Consider the following 20110-nt stretch of genomic DNA (forward strand, 5'->3'; position numbering starts at 1 on the left):
TACATCGTTACGCACATTTATATACATACTCAAGATTAAACTGTGATGCAACAATCCAAAAATATATAGTTTACTATTTAAAATATACTACATATAAATGCAATAATAGTAACCTATTAATTCGTCTAGAAATATAAACGTTGATTACGAGACATTCTAAATGTCAAATAATATATTTAAAAAATTCTTTTATTTAGAACTTAAAAAAGAATACATTTGAAAATGGGTAAATACATTCTACAAATAAAGCTAGGCAGATATTGTGCACATACAGTATACTGTATATGTCTGTATAAAATTTATAAGACTTACTTATACTTACATATATATATATATATATACATCATACTAATATAATAGTATAATATTATATTACAATATTCACAAATTCCCAGTATATAAGTAGATCTTATTTGCGAGCGCGCAATTTCAATAACTCGAAAGAAGAAATCGTAAAAAATCTAAAACTTTCTATTATGTTTTTATATTTATGTGGAAAATTGTTCATTTCTACCATCGTTAAATGTTCCGTGAATGATTAAATAAAAGTTAGCCAATATTCTGAACGATTTTGTTAAACGTGAGAAATAACGTTCAAGATAAGAGAACGCATTACAGACAAGGAGATACGGTCCTGAATTCAACCGTAAACCGCCTGTCTGGTTGAGCACGCACCCGCGTCCCTCAAAGGAGAAGAAGTAACAAAGACAGATGGTGCTCGTATGTTGGCTCGCAGAAACCTGTTCCTTCAGAACTTTTCCGTTTTCTTAATTTTTGTTCGTTCAAATTCCGTCTGCGTCGAAAAATAGTTTTATTTCTGATCATAATCGATAACTGCCAATCCATAGAGTATTCTTAAACAACAATCATTTCGCTTACCGTACTATTACTCATATTTCTTTTTTCGCTTTGTTTCCTCTCTCTCTTTCACCTCCTCTTTTTCTATCTCTCATTACTTAGCTGTCTGCACTCTCCACAGACAATGCATTTTTTGCTCGACTCCAGACCCATTGTCGTGGGAGGTTGGAATTTTAACGTAGAAAAATTTGTACAAATAAATATATGTACATTTACTCAAAATCTAAAGCAAACTTGATACTTTTGGCATTAACACGCCTTGAACAGCCAATATTATGTGTAACATATATTGTAAAGGAGAATATCGCAGCTCACATCAATTACATTCCTGATCAATAAAAAATTTAACGAGTTATTATAAATCAAATTAATATTATTATTAACAATTTTTCTCCAATATTTTTTACATTTATTTGTTAAAAAACATGAAGTTTGAAAAGCCATTCGGCGAGAAATGTTTAATATTACTTTAGAAAACTATTTCCCACGTTAACGAATCGAAAACCTTGAACTGCGTGCAGACATCGCAGAAATTTTCTCAGGAACCAGTACAGTCGTATTAAAGCATGAGGCGGACCCCCAGCAAGTTGTCTCTTCAAAATACTTGTTTAGCTATGAGAAATTCTCCTTTTTTCGCATCCCAAATAAATAGGGATGAACCTGCATTGGAATAATGGCATAGCAAGCAGAGTACTTACTCCATACTCTGGAGAGTCAAACCCTTAGAGGGGTCGTTGGACCAAGATGCTATACAAATTATCATAATAAAAAAATATTTAAATGTAATCTTATACTAAGCTTTAGTTTATCTTTTCTGTCCCTTTTCTTTCCTTTCCTTGTTTTCTTTTCTCTCAAATTGTTTTAAAATATTTTTTATCATGTTATAAACAGCTTACGTTTTGCACTTTTTTATCGTAAGGATACAAATTACGTTCATAATGAGTTAGTAAGAAATTATTTAAAACTAAAACTATTAACAAATCTACTAAAGGTGATACTCTCCAATAAACATTAATTATTATACGCTGATTTTTTATACTTATTGTTAGAGTGATTTCAAATAATGGCGGTTGGATCATCTGAAAGATGATTTAAACAACGAAAGTTAACTCTAATTTGGTATAGAAGCGATGACGTCAGAACTCAGGCATTATGTAGTAGCATAGCTTTCCTATGAAGCATGCTCTCTACTGAGTTGGGTATATTTATGCTTGTCTCAATCCTCAATGTAGTTTCGTGTAGGATGTGAATGAACGTTGTTTATACGTGAAAGAACCTACGTGGTTTTTACTATTCTAATTGCATTCTACTATTTTCCATTTTACAATGAACCAATATAGTACGATATCGTTATAGAAACCCTAACATACATATCTATTAGAAGATGGAAATTATCAGTTTGAAAATATATACGACAGTGATCGTAAGCTTTTATTGTTTGGGCGTTGTCGGACAATATGAATGGCAAGCCAGAGATGCATTTAACGAAATTCGTTTAAAAATGGACAAGATCAACGAAGAAAATTGCCCTATTCAACATCTCGGAGATCTCTATCTACCGGAAGACGCAGTCTCTCATTTACCTGACATCAAAGATATCAATATTAATCCTGTGTTTCCAAATAGAACTGCTTTATTACATCTTCATAACATGGCTCTTAGTAGATCATTTTTTTGGAGTTATATTTTACAATCCAGATTCATACGACCTGCTATCAATGATACATATGATCCAGGCATGATGTATTATTTCTTATCAACAGTCGCCGATGTTTCTGCAAATCCACATATAAATGCTTCTGCTATATATTTTTCACCAAATATGTCTTATTCGCCATCGTATCGAGGCTTTTTTAACAAAACTATGCCTAGATTTGCTCCACGAACGTTTAGAGCTGATGATTTTAACGATCCTATACATTTAGAAAGAATGTCCACAAGAAATACATTTAATGTACAAGATCTTGGTGCATTTGCCAGTGGTAGTCTTAGCGAAGATTATACAACAGATTATTACCGTATAAATGAATGGTAAACAGAAACTTGATTAATATTTGTATATGCTCTATAATTAATTATACATTGTTCTATATTGTCAACTTTATTCATCTAGGTACAAGAAGTGGTTACCAGATAATGTTGACAAAAGGCACGATACTAAAACTACTTATCAAGTTGAAATTAGATATGCTAACAACACTAATGAAACATTTACATTTCATGGACCGCGCGGTACTATTATAAAAATTAATGGATTAAAACAAACAAAACTTTACTATGTTAATTTTTTTCTTTCTTCATTTTATATAGGTGCGGATGAATATCCTGGGCCAGTAAGATGGACCAGACCATATTATGATTGTGGAAGATCAAATCGATGGCTCGTAGCAGCAGTTGTACCTATCGCAGATATTTATCCAAGACATACAGGATTCAGACATATCGAATATCCAACGTATATATTTGTATATTGTCTGAATTGGACCAATTTGTTTCAACTCTATTTTAAACTACTTACCTTTGTTTCAGCTATACTGCCATATCAGTAATTGAAATGGATTTCGAACGAATAGATATAAATCAGTGCCCAAAGGGAAAAGGAAATAGTGGTCCAAATAAATTTGCAGATACTGCTAGATGTAAAACAGAAACTACCGAGGTACTAAGCATAAAGAGACTACTGTATATTTAATATTGATCAAAAAACTTGTTTCTTCTCTAATCTAACTTGTATATCTTTATGTAGTGTGAACCATTACATGGCTGGGGTTTTCGAAGAGGAGGATATCAATGTAGATGTAAACCAGGTTTCAGATTGCCAAATGTAGTACGACGTCCATATTTAGGTGAAATTATAGAAAGAGCAACTCAAGAACAATATTATAATGGGTTCGATTGCTCCCGAATAGGATGTAAGCTTCAGTGGTTTTACCGTCTTTACTTCATTTTCTTTCCTCATTATATTCTATATTGTTCATAATATCATACCTTTTTAACTCATAGGGATTCATAAGATGCCTGTACAATGGGAGAAGGCAAAACCAGATGTTAGAGAAAAATATCTTGAGCAGTTTTATCATTACAGAAATTATTCCATTGGACCAGAAGCATTAAGATCTGAACAAATTAATATCGACCAAACTCTTAAATTTATTTTAAGTATCAATTCAAAAACTTGCAAGAGGTCTGCTAAGAAATCTTTATATTCTTACGCTTTTGTTCCTTTTTTTTTTTTTTTAAAGTAATCTTGTAAGTAAAACGATAAAAATTATCTTGTCTATATCATTTCAAATTACAGTTACACAGAAGAAGATTTAACGTTACTTGGAGATATAGCCTTTGGAGCCAAAGAATTTTTTGAAAATGAAGCAAAAATGGCAACTAGATTAGCAAACTTTATTAGTGCATTCCTACAAACTTCTGATTCTCATGAAGTTTATTCAGGTAAAAGAGTAGCAGATAGGCCACTTACTGAAGATCAAATGATTGGGGAGACATTAGCTTTAGTTCTTGGAGACACTAAAATATATTCTGCTGAAATGTTATGGGACCGTAATAAATTCACAAATAGAACCTTCTTTGCTCCATATGCTTATAAAACTGAATTAAATACTCGAAAATTTAAAGTTGAAGATTTAGCCAGACTCGATGATCCAGGTAAAATTGGAATTGAGTTGAACAATATCATTGCTATTAAAATATGATTATTCTAAAGATATCTTTTTATGTTATAGGTAATGTTTATACAAAAAAGAATTATTTTAAATTGCTAAAACAACGATGGGCAACAAATTTCGATGAATTGGAAAAGTATTACATGAAGATAAAGATTAGATACAATGAAACTGGCGAATACCTTAAAAAGTATGAGCATTATCCCAATTCTTACAGGTAATTATTATTAAAAAAAGAAATTAGATCATTTAGATCTAATGAGATCACATATGAGAATACTCTACTCATAGTATTAAAAATGAAGAAAAATCGATCTCGTAAATAAAATTGATTTTAATGTCTGGGAATACATATTCGTTTGTATAGGGCAGCAAACCTGAATCACGGACATTGGACAACTCCGTACTTCGATTGCAACGGCAAAGTAAAGAAATGGGTAATTACCTATGCATCCCCATTTTTTGGCCTGGACAGCTTGAAAAAGAAACTGGAATTCAAGTAAGTATATTTCTATCCACATGGACAACCAAGAAAGGTATAGTATATGCATGAGAAATCGAATGTGAGATAGTCCAGAAGGATAGAAAACCTGTTTGGGTTCAAAGAGAGAAGATCAAAAAAGAAAGATCATACATTTTATATTAAAATCTTTACAGAGGTATTGTGGCTGTTACCATGGATCTACTTCAACTTGATATCAATCAATGTGACGATGTATTTCACGCTCCAAATGCGTTTAAGGGTACACACAAGTGTGATAAGAAAACTTCATACGTAAGAGATACTATTTACTCTTAAATTAAATATTTATTTAATATTCCCACTATATCGTATGTGTATGTGTGCAGGCGTATGTATATATATTTATCGTTGTGTTAATATATGTGTATATAGTGCGTGCCAATTCTTGGAAGAGGCTTTGAAACAGGCGGATACAAATGTGAATGTAAGCAAGGTTTTGAATATCCATTCGAAGACTTAATCACATACTATGATGGCCAATTAGTAGAAGCTGAATTTAATAATTTAGTTAACGATGAAAAAACTAGGTAATTGACATTATATGAATCGATATAATTATAATTTTAATATATGATTGTTTGTAACATAACTGGTGTCTTAACATAAACATTTATTTCGCAGATACGATATGTTCAAATGTCGATTAGCTGCTGCCACGTCGATTCAAGTCAATTGGATATTATTATTGGTATCGATAATATTGTATCATTTTATAGGAGATAATTACCTCGTAGTAATCTCGTAATAATGCGACGCACTATTATATTAATCATCAAGATATGATTTTAAGAATATAATCCGTCCACTAATGTAGAATGACATCCGTCCATTCGGATAGTACAATCGGGCAAGGGGTGACGAATTTTCAAATTCAATTTTCTTAAAAACGAAATTTCAAACGGAAAAGATTTTCTTTTTCAACATATTTTTCCTTATACAATCTATATACTTCCTGCCTGTTTATATTACCCGACCTAAAACACTCTGTATAATATCGATTATTGTACTGTTGTACTACCTTTTTGAGAGCACTTTTGCTTGTTTTGTTGTTATAGTTATTATTATTAATTCGCAGAATATTGGTAATGAAATGAAACTCTGTGAAGTTTTCAACAAATGATTCTATTAGAAAAAAAGTTAACAAAAATACTTTTAGGAATTGTTATTCTTATAAATTGTTCATTTTTAAATTATACTCTTGGTATTACTGTATACTACAGTTTATGCTATATTGAAATTAATCATTTAAACTATATTTTATTGTATGTACATGTTAGTACTTTGGAAAACATAACATTTATTATATATACATTTATTATTGTTATAATATAATGTCATTTTTAATCATTTTGTATTTTTTATACTATAACAATGTATTGTAAATATAATTAAATCAGCTTATTTTACATATTTTGTACCCAATTACTTTACCTTACTTCTTGTAAGTATTTCAACACTTAATTTTATTTTAGCTTTTTTACTACTTCAGCAAAGTAACAAGCTAAGTTTAATTCTGTGAATTTTTACTTTATCATTAAGCTTTAATATAACAAAGTTAATCAAATTACTTCCCTTGATGCTAATCTGACTGACAGTTACACATTTAAAATAGTAAAAAAAAATCAAAATAAAATTGAGATGTTAAGGAAACAGATAATATTAAAATAACAAATTAATAACGTAATTAACATTGTAACACTATTTAATATTTTATTTACATGTATCTATTAATATTTAATTTACATTTGCAACTGTCTAATTTATTATAAAAACTGTTATTTTTACTGTTTGATATTTCATTTATATTTGAAAATTATATATTATTATATTTACATGTGCTTGGAATTTTAGTGGGAACGAACGGTTACCAACAATGTTAATTTAGAACAAATGCTAATGATATCCATTCAAAAAAATAAATTAAACAATTGCAAACATTTGTCTTATCGCTTGTTATTCCTCTTTATTTATATAATGATACTTAATAAATCTAACGCTTTGAGTAAGTTGTGCACCTTCGTTCACAAAATGACAGGCAAAAAGAAGTAAGTTGCGTGGTTCAACCTTCAATGCAAAGCGCATAAACATTGCTGAATACAAGCATAAGGCTGAAAAAGATTAATATAATATCTTATAAACTTTAATGCATCTTTGTATTTGCGAAATATTCAATAATACATGTATAGATATAATTCATAGATTTAATATATCACAGTTTTGATATATTTTATTCTGATATTTTTAAATAATATGCAAATACTCTGAATTTATCTGAGTATTGTAAAAAGCACATATATATATACATATATTATTATATTTATATACATTCATAAATACATTAGAAATTCAATTTTTCTATAGAAATCCTACTTTATATAAAGAATAACTAATATATTATAGTAAAACTATGTTATAGCAAGTGCATAGAGGAAAATTATGAGTATTATATCTTGATATATAGAAATCTTACTCTTTTTGTATAAATACAACATAATTTTACCCATTTTCACATTTGCACTTGATAAATTTTAATAGATAACTAACATGTATGAGAAACAAATAAAATAGACGAACTAACCAAGTGTCATCTTTCCACTGATAAATTTCGGATCCCTTTGTATATCAGCGATCGCTGCGATAGGAATACCCCAATTAGCTATAGGTCCCCAAAAATGTGTACTAAAACAAAGGAATACATTGAAATTACTTAATCAATTTAACATTATTCTAAATTAAATATGAAGTAACAGAATTTACACGTGCATACACTCATATGTATGTACATTCAAATTCCATATTATTTACCTCATTAAATAATCTCGAGTTTCTTTACTCGATAGCAATTTCTTTACACGATTCATCTTGTCACGTTCTTCTCTTTCTTTCTCCTGTCTTTTCTAGTAAATTGATTTTCTTTCAAACAAAACCAACCGAAGACGTTACATAGATTCGAGTAAAACAACTTCGAAAGAATAATGGATATCAGTATCAGTCTAGTTATATAAACGATTAGCATAATGGATTTGGACATTAACCGAAAACTATTTCATAAGAGCTTTGAGTCGATAAAATTTGACCGTATATGTACGTAATCTCAATGTTAAAGAAAATATCTTTCTTTGTTCAGAAACATTTTTTTATTTTTGCTTTAACCACTAAATAATCAATATTATGATGCATAAAATATAACATAAACAATTTATAACTAATTGACTTCTTTAGTTGTTGAAGATATACATATGTGATTTCCTTCATTTAAATACTTCATACTCAATAAAATTTCGTAATTCGACTTCGTAATTCCATGATACTGAAAATATTTTAATTTTACACGCGAATTAACAGGAATTGATCCATAATTAGGATGTGAGAAATAATTTCAAACAATTAAGCATTAAACGTATTTTTAATTTAGAATAATTATTCAAAAAATATATACAAAGTTTATAATATATTATACTACCTTACAAAACTAATTTGTTTCTCCTCTTTTCATGATATAATTACAAAGCAAAAAAGGATGATACAAAATGTACAACTATAATTCAGAAACGCTTGCCTATAATATGCAAATTAACAGATCTATATATCATATTGTAATTGCAATAGATATAATTTATGAAACAAATCTGTAATGCGAAACCATAAACTTTCAATGATACTACAATTTGTTAGGTGAGTCAAGCTTGCTTTAGCATATAATTTAATATGAAACCAATGGGTATTATTTTATAGCTGGATAACATACAGAAGTAAAGTATTATATACATATATATTTCATAATATAAGAATATTTTTTGATACATAATAAGAGGTACTTGTCGCTCATTATATGTTTAAGTTTAACATGTTGACTGCTACATGTTCATAAAATACAAACACTTACTTTTACCTTTCATATACATGTTTCTATTGGTGCTTTGAAAAAATATTGCTACTACAATAATAATTTTTAAGAACTATCATTTGTGTTAGATACATAATGTTTCTGTATAAACAATTACATGTATAATAACAATTTTCATATTAAATTGCAATATTTACTTATAGTACACAGACCATCTTTACTTTACTTTACTTCTTTTCTGTGAATAGTTACTGGTATCATCGAATCATCAAATCAGGTAAACGTTAAAAAAAAAAACAATCTATATTAAATTGGTGCGATGAGCATCGTGTTAAAGGAATAATTTTAATAAATATCGATTGTTGTGTATGAATAATAAAAGTAGGTTATCATTTCATTTCAACTATTCTATGATGCAATGTATAATGAATAGTGAATAGTATTCAGAAAAACATATGCAAATGTATTTTAACAATCGAGCAACGAATACCCACGACGAACACGACGTTTTTTCATATATCTATTTCGCATATCATTTCTTAATTGATCGTTTCTAGTTTATAATAAAAGATACGTTAATGCTTTGTTCTCAAATGTTCGTATTAATTGTAAGATCGCATTTGTTGAACTGTATGAAACTACATATAAATGTCACTGTTTCGCATGTATCTATTTCGTACAAACTAAAGATATAGATGTAAAAGTATGTATACAAAAAGTAAAATTAGCAATTGTTGACTGGGAACTAGGGTTACTTTTATGACAATAAGAGTAAATCCCTTTGGTATTCATTATTCGTTATTTGTGAAATGTGATGTAATACAATACTCGATTCTTTTCACCAACCAGCGACTTTATATTTGTATGTATGCATATCCCGTAAGCTTCATTGTTTTGTACCAATTTAAATAAATATGTATGAATTGATTTCATATTTTAATGTTTGCAAATAGCAAATTGTTGATTTAAATGCATCATACATAAGATTTCTAGGATTTTCCTCTTCATTTTCCTTTTTTTCATTTGTTATCAATCGATAATATTAATAGATTATTGAAATGGCTGTAAGAATCCCTAAAATGTACATACGAAAAGATATTTGAAATTACTTTTTTGACAATACACACTCAATTTACTTTTCGTATTTAAATATAATATAAAATAATATAGATTTATCAAAGAAATAAAAGACGAAATTAATTTCCTTTAATTTCTGATTGTCTGTTTTTATTTTTGTTTTTGTATTCTTTCGTATCAAATATGTTTCTTCCGTTATACATACGTATTACAATGTGTCATTGTTCGGGAACACGTATATAAACATTTATCACCTGCTGTTGTTAACATGGGATCATTTAAAAATGATCATAAAGTAGGCATAAAAAATAGATACTTTATCATATTTTTTTATCAATCTTCTTCTCATCTTATATAAAAACTTACTTTTCCTTTGGTACATACAGCACACAATAAGCATACAAATTAGTAGTAATTATTTCGGCTAGTTTCCAAATTAATCTTAATATGGAACAAATAAAAAACAAAACAAAATTTTGTAAAACTTGAAGTTAATTTTCAGATACCAATCAGTATTGTTGCCATTATATCATATCATTTTAACATATTTTTATATCTATCGATTTTTATCAATCTATTATAACTTCAATTAACTATTGAGGAGGAAAGGAAACATTTTTCTGTTTTCTATCAATACATTATTAATATATTAACACATGCATAAAAAAAAGAAGAAGAAGAAAAGAAAGAGAAAAGAAAGTTATTTTTACTTTGTACATGATACATACATTCATACAGTAATGCAGTGTTCATTCTCTTCGTTTCTATGAATGGGTAGCGTCCTAATATGATAATATTAAATTTTTCTTTCTTAACGAATCAATCGAGTGTAATAACTATCGTTGCATGTTACTTTGGAAAAAATCAACTGGTTCGTTAACATGTATAGATATATACGAAGATATCTGTATTACACATTAGTAATAAACAGAAAACATGGTGACGATACTGAATAAATTGTTACTGCAATAGCGTGCTTCATTTAATGATTATCTACCATTCTAGAGTATTGGAAAGTTATCAAAACAAACAATGGTATTTGCTTACATCTAAAAGTCCCATTTGTTTGTAACATCAGATACATAGGAAGAAAATGATCCATTTTAAAGATATCAGAATCAGAAAATTTCTTTAATACAACTATTACCGTTGAAAATTAAGGCTTTTCGCTTTTTAGAAAATTAATTATGGTATAGAAATTATTACGATGCATTTGTAATCTTAGTCAGCGTAACGATACTATTTACTGTCGTATTTTTGTTTAAATTACATTACTAACGATGTACTTTCGATGCAATCAAAGTTGTTTAGTTATTCACTGCTTATCATCGAATCTAAAATAGATTACCAAATCCAACGTAAGTTGCATACATCTCTAATTACTTCGGAAAAATATAAAAGATATCCGGCATGTAAAATGTATACGGCATGATAATAAATCAATGAAAATTTCTTAAACTTAAAGGATATTTAATGAATAGAAGAAATAAGTGAGGAAATGAGAGAACAGAAGAGAGAGAGACAGAGAGAGAGAGAGAGAGAGAGAGACAGAGAGAGAGAGAGAGAGAGAGGAGAGAAAGAAAGAGAGAAAGAAAAAATGGGAAGATAGGTTTGATCATTAACAGCCGCATAAAATATGCAATGAACACATTACATCCATTCAAAAATCTATACAGTAACAATTAATATTAATATATTTGTCACGTTATTAATCGTTCAATATAAAAAAAAGAAGTTAAATAAGGCCAATAGATTTAAAAGCCGCATTATTCTAATTATCTGCAATATCACAGTACTTGCTGAAACATACAAACACACGTTTCCGATAGGCACAGGAGCCAATACCAATGACAATGGCAAGCACAATATTTTTCTTTCTATAAACATACTATATACGAGTATATATTGTCCAACCATCGATCGTTTTCTTTTTTTTCTTTCGATTCGTAATCATTACATAATTTGTAATTATCACGTTTAGAAATTGATATGCCTTATCAAAAATTAATTTCATATTCTTCTTAAAAATTCGTACATATTTTTTTTCTTTTTTCCTTTTTTTTACCACACTTTATAGGAAATTTTAAGAATGATCGCGTCACATTATAATAATAAAAGTCTATAGAAATGTATCGTGTAAAAACATGACGAATGCCCACAAATTTGAATTTTACAATTACATATAATTCCATTCTCTACAATACTGCATAATCCCAACAGTTATCAATTAAGAAAAGTCTGCCCTTTCAAAAATAGCGATTCATTCAACGACTCTGCGATTATAACACAAGGGTAAGAAAAAGAAGAATAAAAGAGAGAAAAAGAAAAAAACAAGTTAGAAAACAAACGAGTATGATATGTTATTGAAACTAAGGAACAAACGCGAGGGTTTCCGTTTTATGTATGACCATTGTTCTTTTTCTCCTTCCCATGTAAAACATAGCATGGTGTGCGCATATACACACTGTACTTATATGTATGTGCGCGCACGCGTGTATGCATGCTCACTTGTCCACTTCAACCCAAACACACACGTACACACACTTTCTCACTCGCATACCCTCTGTCATACACAGACGCGCGTGCGCGTGCGCATTCACGATTTAACAAAGAATTTTATGATTCGCATTATTCTAACTACTTGTCGATTCAGAAGAAACTTTTTCGGATAATATTTACAAACTCAGATTTTTCCCAAAAGAAAAAAAAAGAAGAAGAGATATATGAAAGATTGCGTTATTGTCGACTTGGCGGATACAAAAAGTTCTAAAGCTACTGTCATACGTAAACTGGACCTTGATTGTCATTATCGTCCAAACTTATTCGACTAGGATACGCAGGACCACCACCATCGTCAAAGAAGCGTCTAAAGGTGAATTCAAAGAAACCATGAAATGGTTTGCCATTATCTAGTAATTCGTCGGATTTGTTAGAATCGGACGATTCCGAATTCCGTAATTTATCGGGATCCACTGGATCAAAATTACTTGTATCGGTAGGATATTGTATTCGAGGTATGTGAGGAGCTACTTGCCGACGCAGTCCTTTCTCAAAGTCAATGCTCGCAAAAAATGGATGATTCTTTACTTCATCTGCATTCTTACCTAGCCGCCGATCTGCACCAACGCATAATTTTAGTATCAAATCCATACCTTCAGCGGATAGATTTGCTTGCTTCGGGATATGCAGAGTAGTTTCCCAATTGATCACCTGCAATATATGATATATCTCAAAGCTGCATTCAACATGCTATACCTGATGACAAAAAAGCAAGCAAATAAGTATCACAACTACCTTGTATTGTGTCTCGGCTGGAGTATTAGCAAGAAAAGGTGGAGAACCAACTAACATTTCATATAAAATTACACCGACACTCCACCAATCGCACAACTGAGTATACCCTGTCCTTTGTAGTACCTCTGGTGCGATATAATTCGGTGTTCCAACCAAAGAATGGGCTAAACATCTTTGATGTTCTCTGTGTCTTCTACGTTCCAATGGTTTTAACTGGATGCAACGACATTCGTTATTCCAATCGTCAGCAGGATCCATCGAATCTTGTTTGCCATGTCCTATTTCAACATGAATAACAACATTGATATAATTGTAACTATATATGTATACATAAAGACACAAAGACATATGCATATATTAGAAAGTAAAAATAAATCAATTAATAGGGAGCATACCATTTTGTTGATAATATTTAGAGTTATGAGTCCAACGAAATCCTGTACATAAGCCAAAATCTGTTAATTTGATATGTCCATCTCGATCAATTAAAATATTGTCCGGTTTAATGTCTCTATGAATAAAACCCATTTTATGAACACTTTCTACCGCGCACGTTAGCTCAGCAATATAAAATCTTGCTAGAGGTTCCTTAAAAATGCCAAATTTGATCAGCAACGACATCAAATCGCCACCAGGTATATAGTCCATTACAAAATATAAATTGTCCTTATCTTGAAAGGAATAATAGAGCTTCACAACCCATTCGTTATCAGCCTCTGCTAATATATCTCTTTCAGCTTTAACATGAGCAACTTGATTACGATTTAACACATCCGCTTTCCTTAGAGTCTTCATAGCATAAAATTGATTGGTATCGAGTTTCCTAACAAGCGTTACTTCGCCAAACGCGCCAACTCCGATTGGTTTGATTTTCGTAAACATCGATTTATCCATTTTTGCCCGTTTCAATCTAATATAATTCGATTCCTTCTGTGACAACATTTTCCTCATTTGACATTGAGCTTCCGCGCTAAGACCTATTTTAGCCATTTCTGTTTCCAGCTGAAGCCGACGGTATAATCGTTGCTTGTGAGATTTTAATACATTTTCAACGTGTTGTTCCATGAAGAATTTAAACGCCTGCGGAGAATAATTACGAACTTTACAATCTCTGCGTTCCTCTTCTTTTTCTTTACTCATATGTTTGCGCTCCGGTATTGGAGACTGATGCTTGATTTTGTAAGACGAAGGCGATGAACCAGCACCTTTTGCTCCATTGCTGTCTGGTGAATGATTATTATTATTATTGTTGTTGTTATTATTGCTGTTGCCACCACTACTGCTATTACTGTTGTTGTTACTGGTGTTACCATTGTTACCAACGTTGTTATTAGTTCTCAAAGAAATGGACGTAGATGTTACTGGAGGTAAAGGCGGCGCTTCTGCAGGATGTTGACATCCATCTGCCGGTGAATATTTTCTTTGTAACGGAGGATGTAATGCGACTGGAGAAGACCTTAGGGTCGTGTTATTATCTATCGTCGATATGCAGCTAGGATCATCGGTGGTAGCTGTTCCATAGGGAGGTGGAGGTACTGGGTGATGCATGCCTCGTTGTGCTGCTAATGCTTGCATCGTTGTCGCGTAACTTGGCGGTTCTGTAGTAGGCACGCCTACCGAAACACCCAAGTTTATATTATTTGTCGATGTTGCACTAATTGTGCCACTGTTCAATGGTGGATACGCAGGTGGTGGTTGTTGTGACGATTGTTGCTGCTGTTGCTGCTGCGGCTGTTGCTGTTGCTGCTGTTGCGGCTGTGGTTGCTGTTGTTGCTTTTGTTGAATGGACGATGCGTACGATGGTGGAGGTGGAGGTGTGTTACTAGTAGTGGAAATCGGTTGTGGAGAAGTCGGTGCGATTGCAGTTTGTAATACAGGTTTTTGTACTTGTGTACTCTTAACAGATTGCATAATGATCGGTGGTTGTGTTTTCGCCTGTCGTGCACCCCAAGCTTGTAATGGAGTCGGTCTAGCCATCGATGCTTGTGTACTCGGAGATATAGCGGAAACGGTGATCGGACTTGGAGAACCAGCCGACGTTGGACCGGAATAGATACCAGAGGAAGGGCTTTTGCGATAATCTTGCTGAGACTGCGTAGGGCTTTGCCTGTTTTGTATAGAGGCACTATAAGATGGTGGTTGTACTGGACCAGCCGACGAAGAAGACACTATGGGATACGGTGGTGGTGGTTCGACTTGAGTATTAGTACTGTTATTGCTTGTTTGATAAATACTGAGAGCTTGCATTTGTTGAGAAAGTTGTTGCTGTACTTGCGGACCATTCTGAACGATCATGGGCTGACGACAATTAGAATTATTATTTGAACTCGCTACCGGACTTGTACCTCTTTGTGGTAGATTGACCGATGTTGAGATTGGTCCAGTATTACCAGGTGTAGTAGGAGGTGGCCGCGTTGGAACAACCGGAGCAGGAGACATTCTCTTAAGCATTTGCTGCATATTAGTAGGTACGTTTGGCTGATTATATGGAGCGTGAGGCGGCGGCGGCGGCGGTGGTGTAGAACTGCATCTAGGAGGTGGAGGAGGAGGTGGTTCTCGTTCTACAAAATTGCTCGGCGAATATTGTCGACTCAATTGCGGATGTGGGCTAAGTTCTGTCAAACGTGGACTATCGGATCGTGAACTTCCTGCTCCACTATCCAATGCGGGACTACCACGTTGTAAACTCAACTCTCTTTCCAAACTAGGTTTCCTTATTAATTTGCTGTTAAGTTTACCGAGACCGTTCAAAGATTCTCCCTGTGCCTGCTTTAAGAATTCTATAGCTGCATCTAGACGCCAACCAGCTAACTTCAACGCGCGCATTGCAATTTCCTGTACACATATATGGTATAATATAAAATTTTGCTACACAATGTCAACCACCAGCTAGTTTTTAATACACTTGTTGCTATAAACAGTATTTTTCTAATGTTTATAACGATACACGTACCTCTGAATATCCCATTGCTAAAAGCTGAGCTAGTAATTGTCGTTGATCAGATTTATCAATGGTAGAACCTGAAGCTGCAGAGAGACCACTAAGTCCTGAAGCAGAACTAATGCCACTGGTCGTTGATAAAGTGGATATAGTACTAGCAGCGCTGGAGCCTACTTCGCCTGCTCCTCCGATATTCGCAAAAGGTAGCAAAGAATTGCGAATTTCAGCCAAAGCTTTTTGATGATATCCAGAGCCACGAGTGCTCGATTTGCTAACCGTGGGTGGATTCATAGTGGCCCATGCTAGGCCTTCTCAGACCTAGCTTTAATCCGGCTGTGACATATATATATATATATACATACATCTAAAACATAATACCGAGTTATTTTCTTACAATGTTGTAACATTGCTATAACATTTTGCTATCGTATTTATTGTACGATATCATTCTGAATGATTACATATTCCTTCCAAAAATATCAATTTCATCCAAAAATACTTGAAATTCTGAACACATAAATTTTTAACAACTATTTCATACTTGCAATGCTATCTAATCAAATCCATAGTTGATAGGTCACTTGTAATACATATAATATAAATTCCTTTATACCACATAATGCTTGTAAAACTAGTTAAATGCAAATATATTTTAATATAGAGCTTTTGTGTTGTCATTAGAGTGCTATTACTATGCGTTACACAAAATACAAACAACAAATTGTGATTTGAAAAATACAATGTCCATTATTAAGTACACTTCTATTGAAATATTTCCAATTATATACACGATAAAATAATGTTAATAATAATAATCTGATAAATGTTAAAAGAATATGTTACAAGTTATAATAGATTTTAAATGCTTTCGGAATCACTTTACTCATTTTGTTCAGCATTCGTATGTAATATATTTTATTTGAAAATTTTGTTTCGGTCATTGAATGCAAACAGCTTCATGTGTAATGTTACAAACGACTTTTCATATCTTGGTAAGTACATAATGTTGAGATCCATCAAAAATCTAACCTATTCATTAGATGCGTGACGGATCACTCCAGAAAGTCCTCTGTACGTAAAATGGGCTACGGTAGCACACACTTTCTTCAGAAGACAGAAGGCATTGGCTACGAAATTTCTTGAAATAAGTTTAACTGAAACAGCAATCAGGAGAGAACGACTTCAGAGCATATTCTATTCTCACGTTTCCACAGAATCCATGTGACGAGGTTAACGTGCACATAGAACTTTTAATTCACTATTTTCCCTTAAAACTAATTCTGTGCTATTCCAATTTACAATCGTAATTACTTCAGCAACAACAAAGAAAGGTACAGCCGTAAATTACTAAAGTAACTGGCAGCCATTTTGAAGTGCCACATTCCTACACCGACTTGACACTCTTTTTCGTAATTTACGATATGCACTAAGTTCGTGCGCGAAAAAACAAATAGCTCTTTCTAATTAATACGTAATACGGTTAACGTTTATTACTTCTCCAAGAAAATGGCAGATGATTTTGGGAAAGTAATACTTTAAATACATCGATTATGCAAAATTTATTTAGCCTTTTACAACTATGTATCTCTTTCTCCTATAAATAAAAATGTCAATACATTATATTATTGCTTCTTTTCTCTAACTTAAGAATTATTTTCTATATTTTTAATCAACGTTTAAATCTATTTAAGGTCAGGGAAAAGAGAGAAAGAGAGGGTGGGAGGGCGAGGAAGAGAGTTAAAGTGCTGCTCTTAAAAAATCTTCACTTCTTTTCTTAAATATTCACCATACCCTTATTACTTTCGCAGTTTTAATAATTAGTTATGTGTGATATTCAAATGATAACAAAATCTGTGCAAACATATCATTATCATTTTTAATTTTATTTAAATATAATTATAACAATAATAATGTAATTATATCATTCTTGTTAAGTCCAGCGTCTATATACCTTAATTATTTGAATAGATGAATAGAAAATATCGAATTGACAAAATTAATTTGATTAATCTGATCATTTCTTTGTTATCATAATGCACAATGGTGCGCGCGCGCATACACTTGTGTTTGTATGTAAATGTTAAAATCAGTATGTATTGAAATTGAAAAGTATGAAATAAAATTGAATCTGAATGGCAAGGGGAGAATAAAATTAATATAAATTACTGTCGTATTTAAATTTCATTATAACATAATTTTTTTAATTATTCATGTTTTCATAGATATTATCATTAAACCTTTTAAAGCAATAGTATATAAGACATTTACATTGTAACTTGTTATTATTACAACTCACCACACAAATATAACATATATGTTATATAAAGTCAGATTAGAGTTGCATGAAATATTTTTTATCATTTTTACTTCGTATTTATTGCCTATTCCTCTTCTTATGATCTTTATGATTGTTATTGTTATGTTATTGTTCATTGTTATGTTGATATTCATAGAACAAACATCACATAAAACTTAAATTTTTTAGTGTTACGTTAATTTTCTGATACCTGTTAAACAACAAAAATATGGAAAATCGGATTGCATTTAACAACGATCATAATTTACAATAAAATTTAATCAATAATATTAACATTGAATTATTTACAGTTTCTGCGCTATGTGTGTACGCGCGTATGTGTAATGTTTTTTTCACTTACTTGGCTATTGGCCGCATTTTGACTATTTTTCATTGAATTAAGTCAAATTATAGTTGAATTATAATAAAATACTTACAATTTTAATGTAACACACAAATGGGCCCACCTTTAGCAATGTTACTTTGTATTATGAAATAAAAGTGACATTATTCTAATTTATATTATATTTCATTTTCGTAATATATTACTAATATTGTTACTTTACTAATATTATTAATGGATGTGGTATGCATTAATCGTCACACTTAATTAAATGTAAAAAGTTATGACATCGGTTTTATTACATATTCTCATATAATTATAAGGGAATCAATATTGTTATAATAGAAAACGTTATACATTTATAATTATATAAATGAAACAAATAACAATTAATTACATATGTATGCAAACCATAGACAATGATGTATACACGTACAACATTTTATAGTTTAGTTTTATGCTTAGACTTCGTTTAGCTTAAACTCCGTTAAATTTATACAGAGATTAATTCTCAGCTCAGATAGTCAACGTGGGATGCGTGCTTTTAATTTTAATTAATCATTTGATAGATATATCTTAGTAAATTGTAAGCACCCGTCATAGGACGCCGTGAAATATCATGAGGACATCGTGGGATGTATATTTAGATTTAATTAATTTAGCGATATATATATAAAGCAGTTCTGAACTTTTCACTTTAAGTCAAACAATGTATCTTCGTAAAAAAGGCACGCACAATATACTTATATATATATATATATATATATATATATATATATATATATATATATATATATATATATATATATATATATATATATATATATATATATAATGTATATATAACTGTGCCTATATATAACTGTATATAATATAAATATATATATATACTAACTGTTATATATATATGTATATTGTGCGTAATTGTGTGTAAATATATATATATATATAAGTATATTTTTTTTACGAAGATACGTTGTTTGACTTAAAGCGAAAAGTTCAAAACTGCTTTATCTAATATCAAATATTAAATTATGTATGAAATAGAACAATCGATTTAACAAAATGTTTATAGTTTCAGTTTTTAAAAATTTCCCTCGAATTTAAAATCTTTGATACAAAAAGATTGCCAATAGGGTTGCGATCTAATGTACCTAATGTACCTCAGATTAGTATCTAATATCTATCTTTAGTATCTACAGGTATCTATCTTTAGTTCAGCTTTACTTTTAAGTAGGTTTCAGTTGTAAGATCTAG

The 20110-nt window shown here is 30.9% G+C and overlaps 3 protein-coding genes across 4 annotated transcripts; 1 reads left to right on the forward strand and 2 right to left on the reverse strand.

Moving 5' to 3' along the window:
• Positions 1-2049: 2049 nt before the first annotated feature.
• Positions 2050-6463, forward strand: LOC126867788 (uncharacterized). Its single transcript, XM_050622712.1, has 12 exons — positions 2050-2889; positions 2972-3090; positions 3169-3313; positions 3388-3517; positions 3605-3770; positions 3862-4042; positions 4157-4515; positions 4593-4749; positions 4900-5031; positions 5190-5307; positions 5428-5582; positions 5677-6463. The coding sequence occupies exons 1-12, from the start codon at positions 2243-2245 to the stop codon at positions 5798-5800; spliced, it is 2433 nt and encodes an 810-aa protein (XP_050478669.1). The 5' UTR covers positions 2050-2242; the 3' UTR covers positions 5801-6463.
• Positions 6464-6739: 276 nt separating this feature from the next.
• LOC126867826 (mitochondrial pyruvate carrier 1) lies at positions 6740-8187 on the reverse strand. The gene is made up of 3 exons (XM_050622801.1): positions 7861-8187; positions 7634-7734; positions 6740-7163 (listed from the first exon to the last, which is right to left on the reverse strand). The coding sequence occupies exons 1-3, from the start codon at positions 7914-7916 to the stop codon at positions 7009-7011; spliced, it is 312 nt and encodes a 103-aa protein (XP_050478758.1). The 5' UTR covers positions 7917-8187; the 3' UTR covers positions 6740-7008.
• Positions 8188-8442: 255 nt separating this feature from the next.
• On the reverse strand, positions 8443-18415 carry LOC126867776 (serine/threonine-protein kinase Warts). Of its 2 annotated transcripts, none has more exons than XM_050622660.1 (5): positions 17244-18415; positions 16227-16547; positions 13669-16108; positions 13274-13551; positions 8443-13189 (listed from the first exon to the last, which is right to left on the reverse strand). In XM_050622660.1, exons 2-5 carry the CDS (start codon positions 16503-16505, stop codon positions 12758-12760), a joined length of 3429 nt encoding a protein of 1142 aa, XP_050478617.1. In that variant the 5' UTR covers positions 16506-16547; positions 17244-18415; the 3' UTR covers positions 8443-12757. The 2 variants fall into 2 exon arrangements, with proteins under 2 accessions (XP_050478617.1, XP_050478616.1); XM_050622659.1 differs by having other exon boundaries at positions 16227-16578.
• Between the last annotated feature and the right edge of the window lie 1695 nt (positions 18416-20110).

The sequence above is a fragment of the Bombus huntii genome, chromosome 7 (genome assembly GCF_024542735.1).
Source record: "Bombus huntii isolate Logan2020A chromosome 7, iyBomHunt1.1, whole genome shotgun sequence".
NCBI lineage: Eukaryota > Metazoa > Arthropoda > Insecta > Hymenoptera > Apidae > Bombus > Bombus huntii.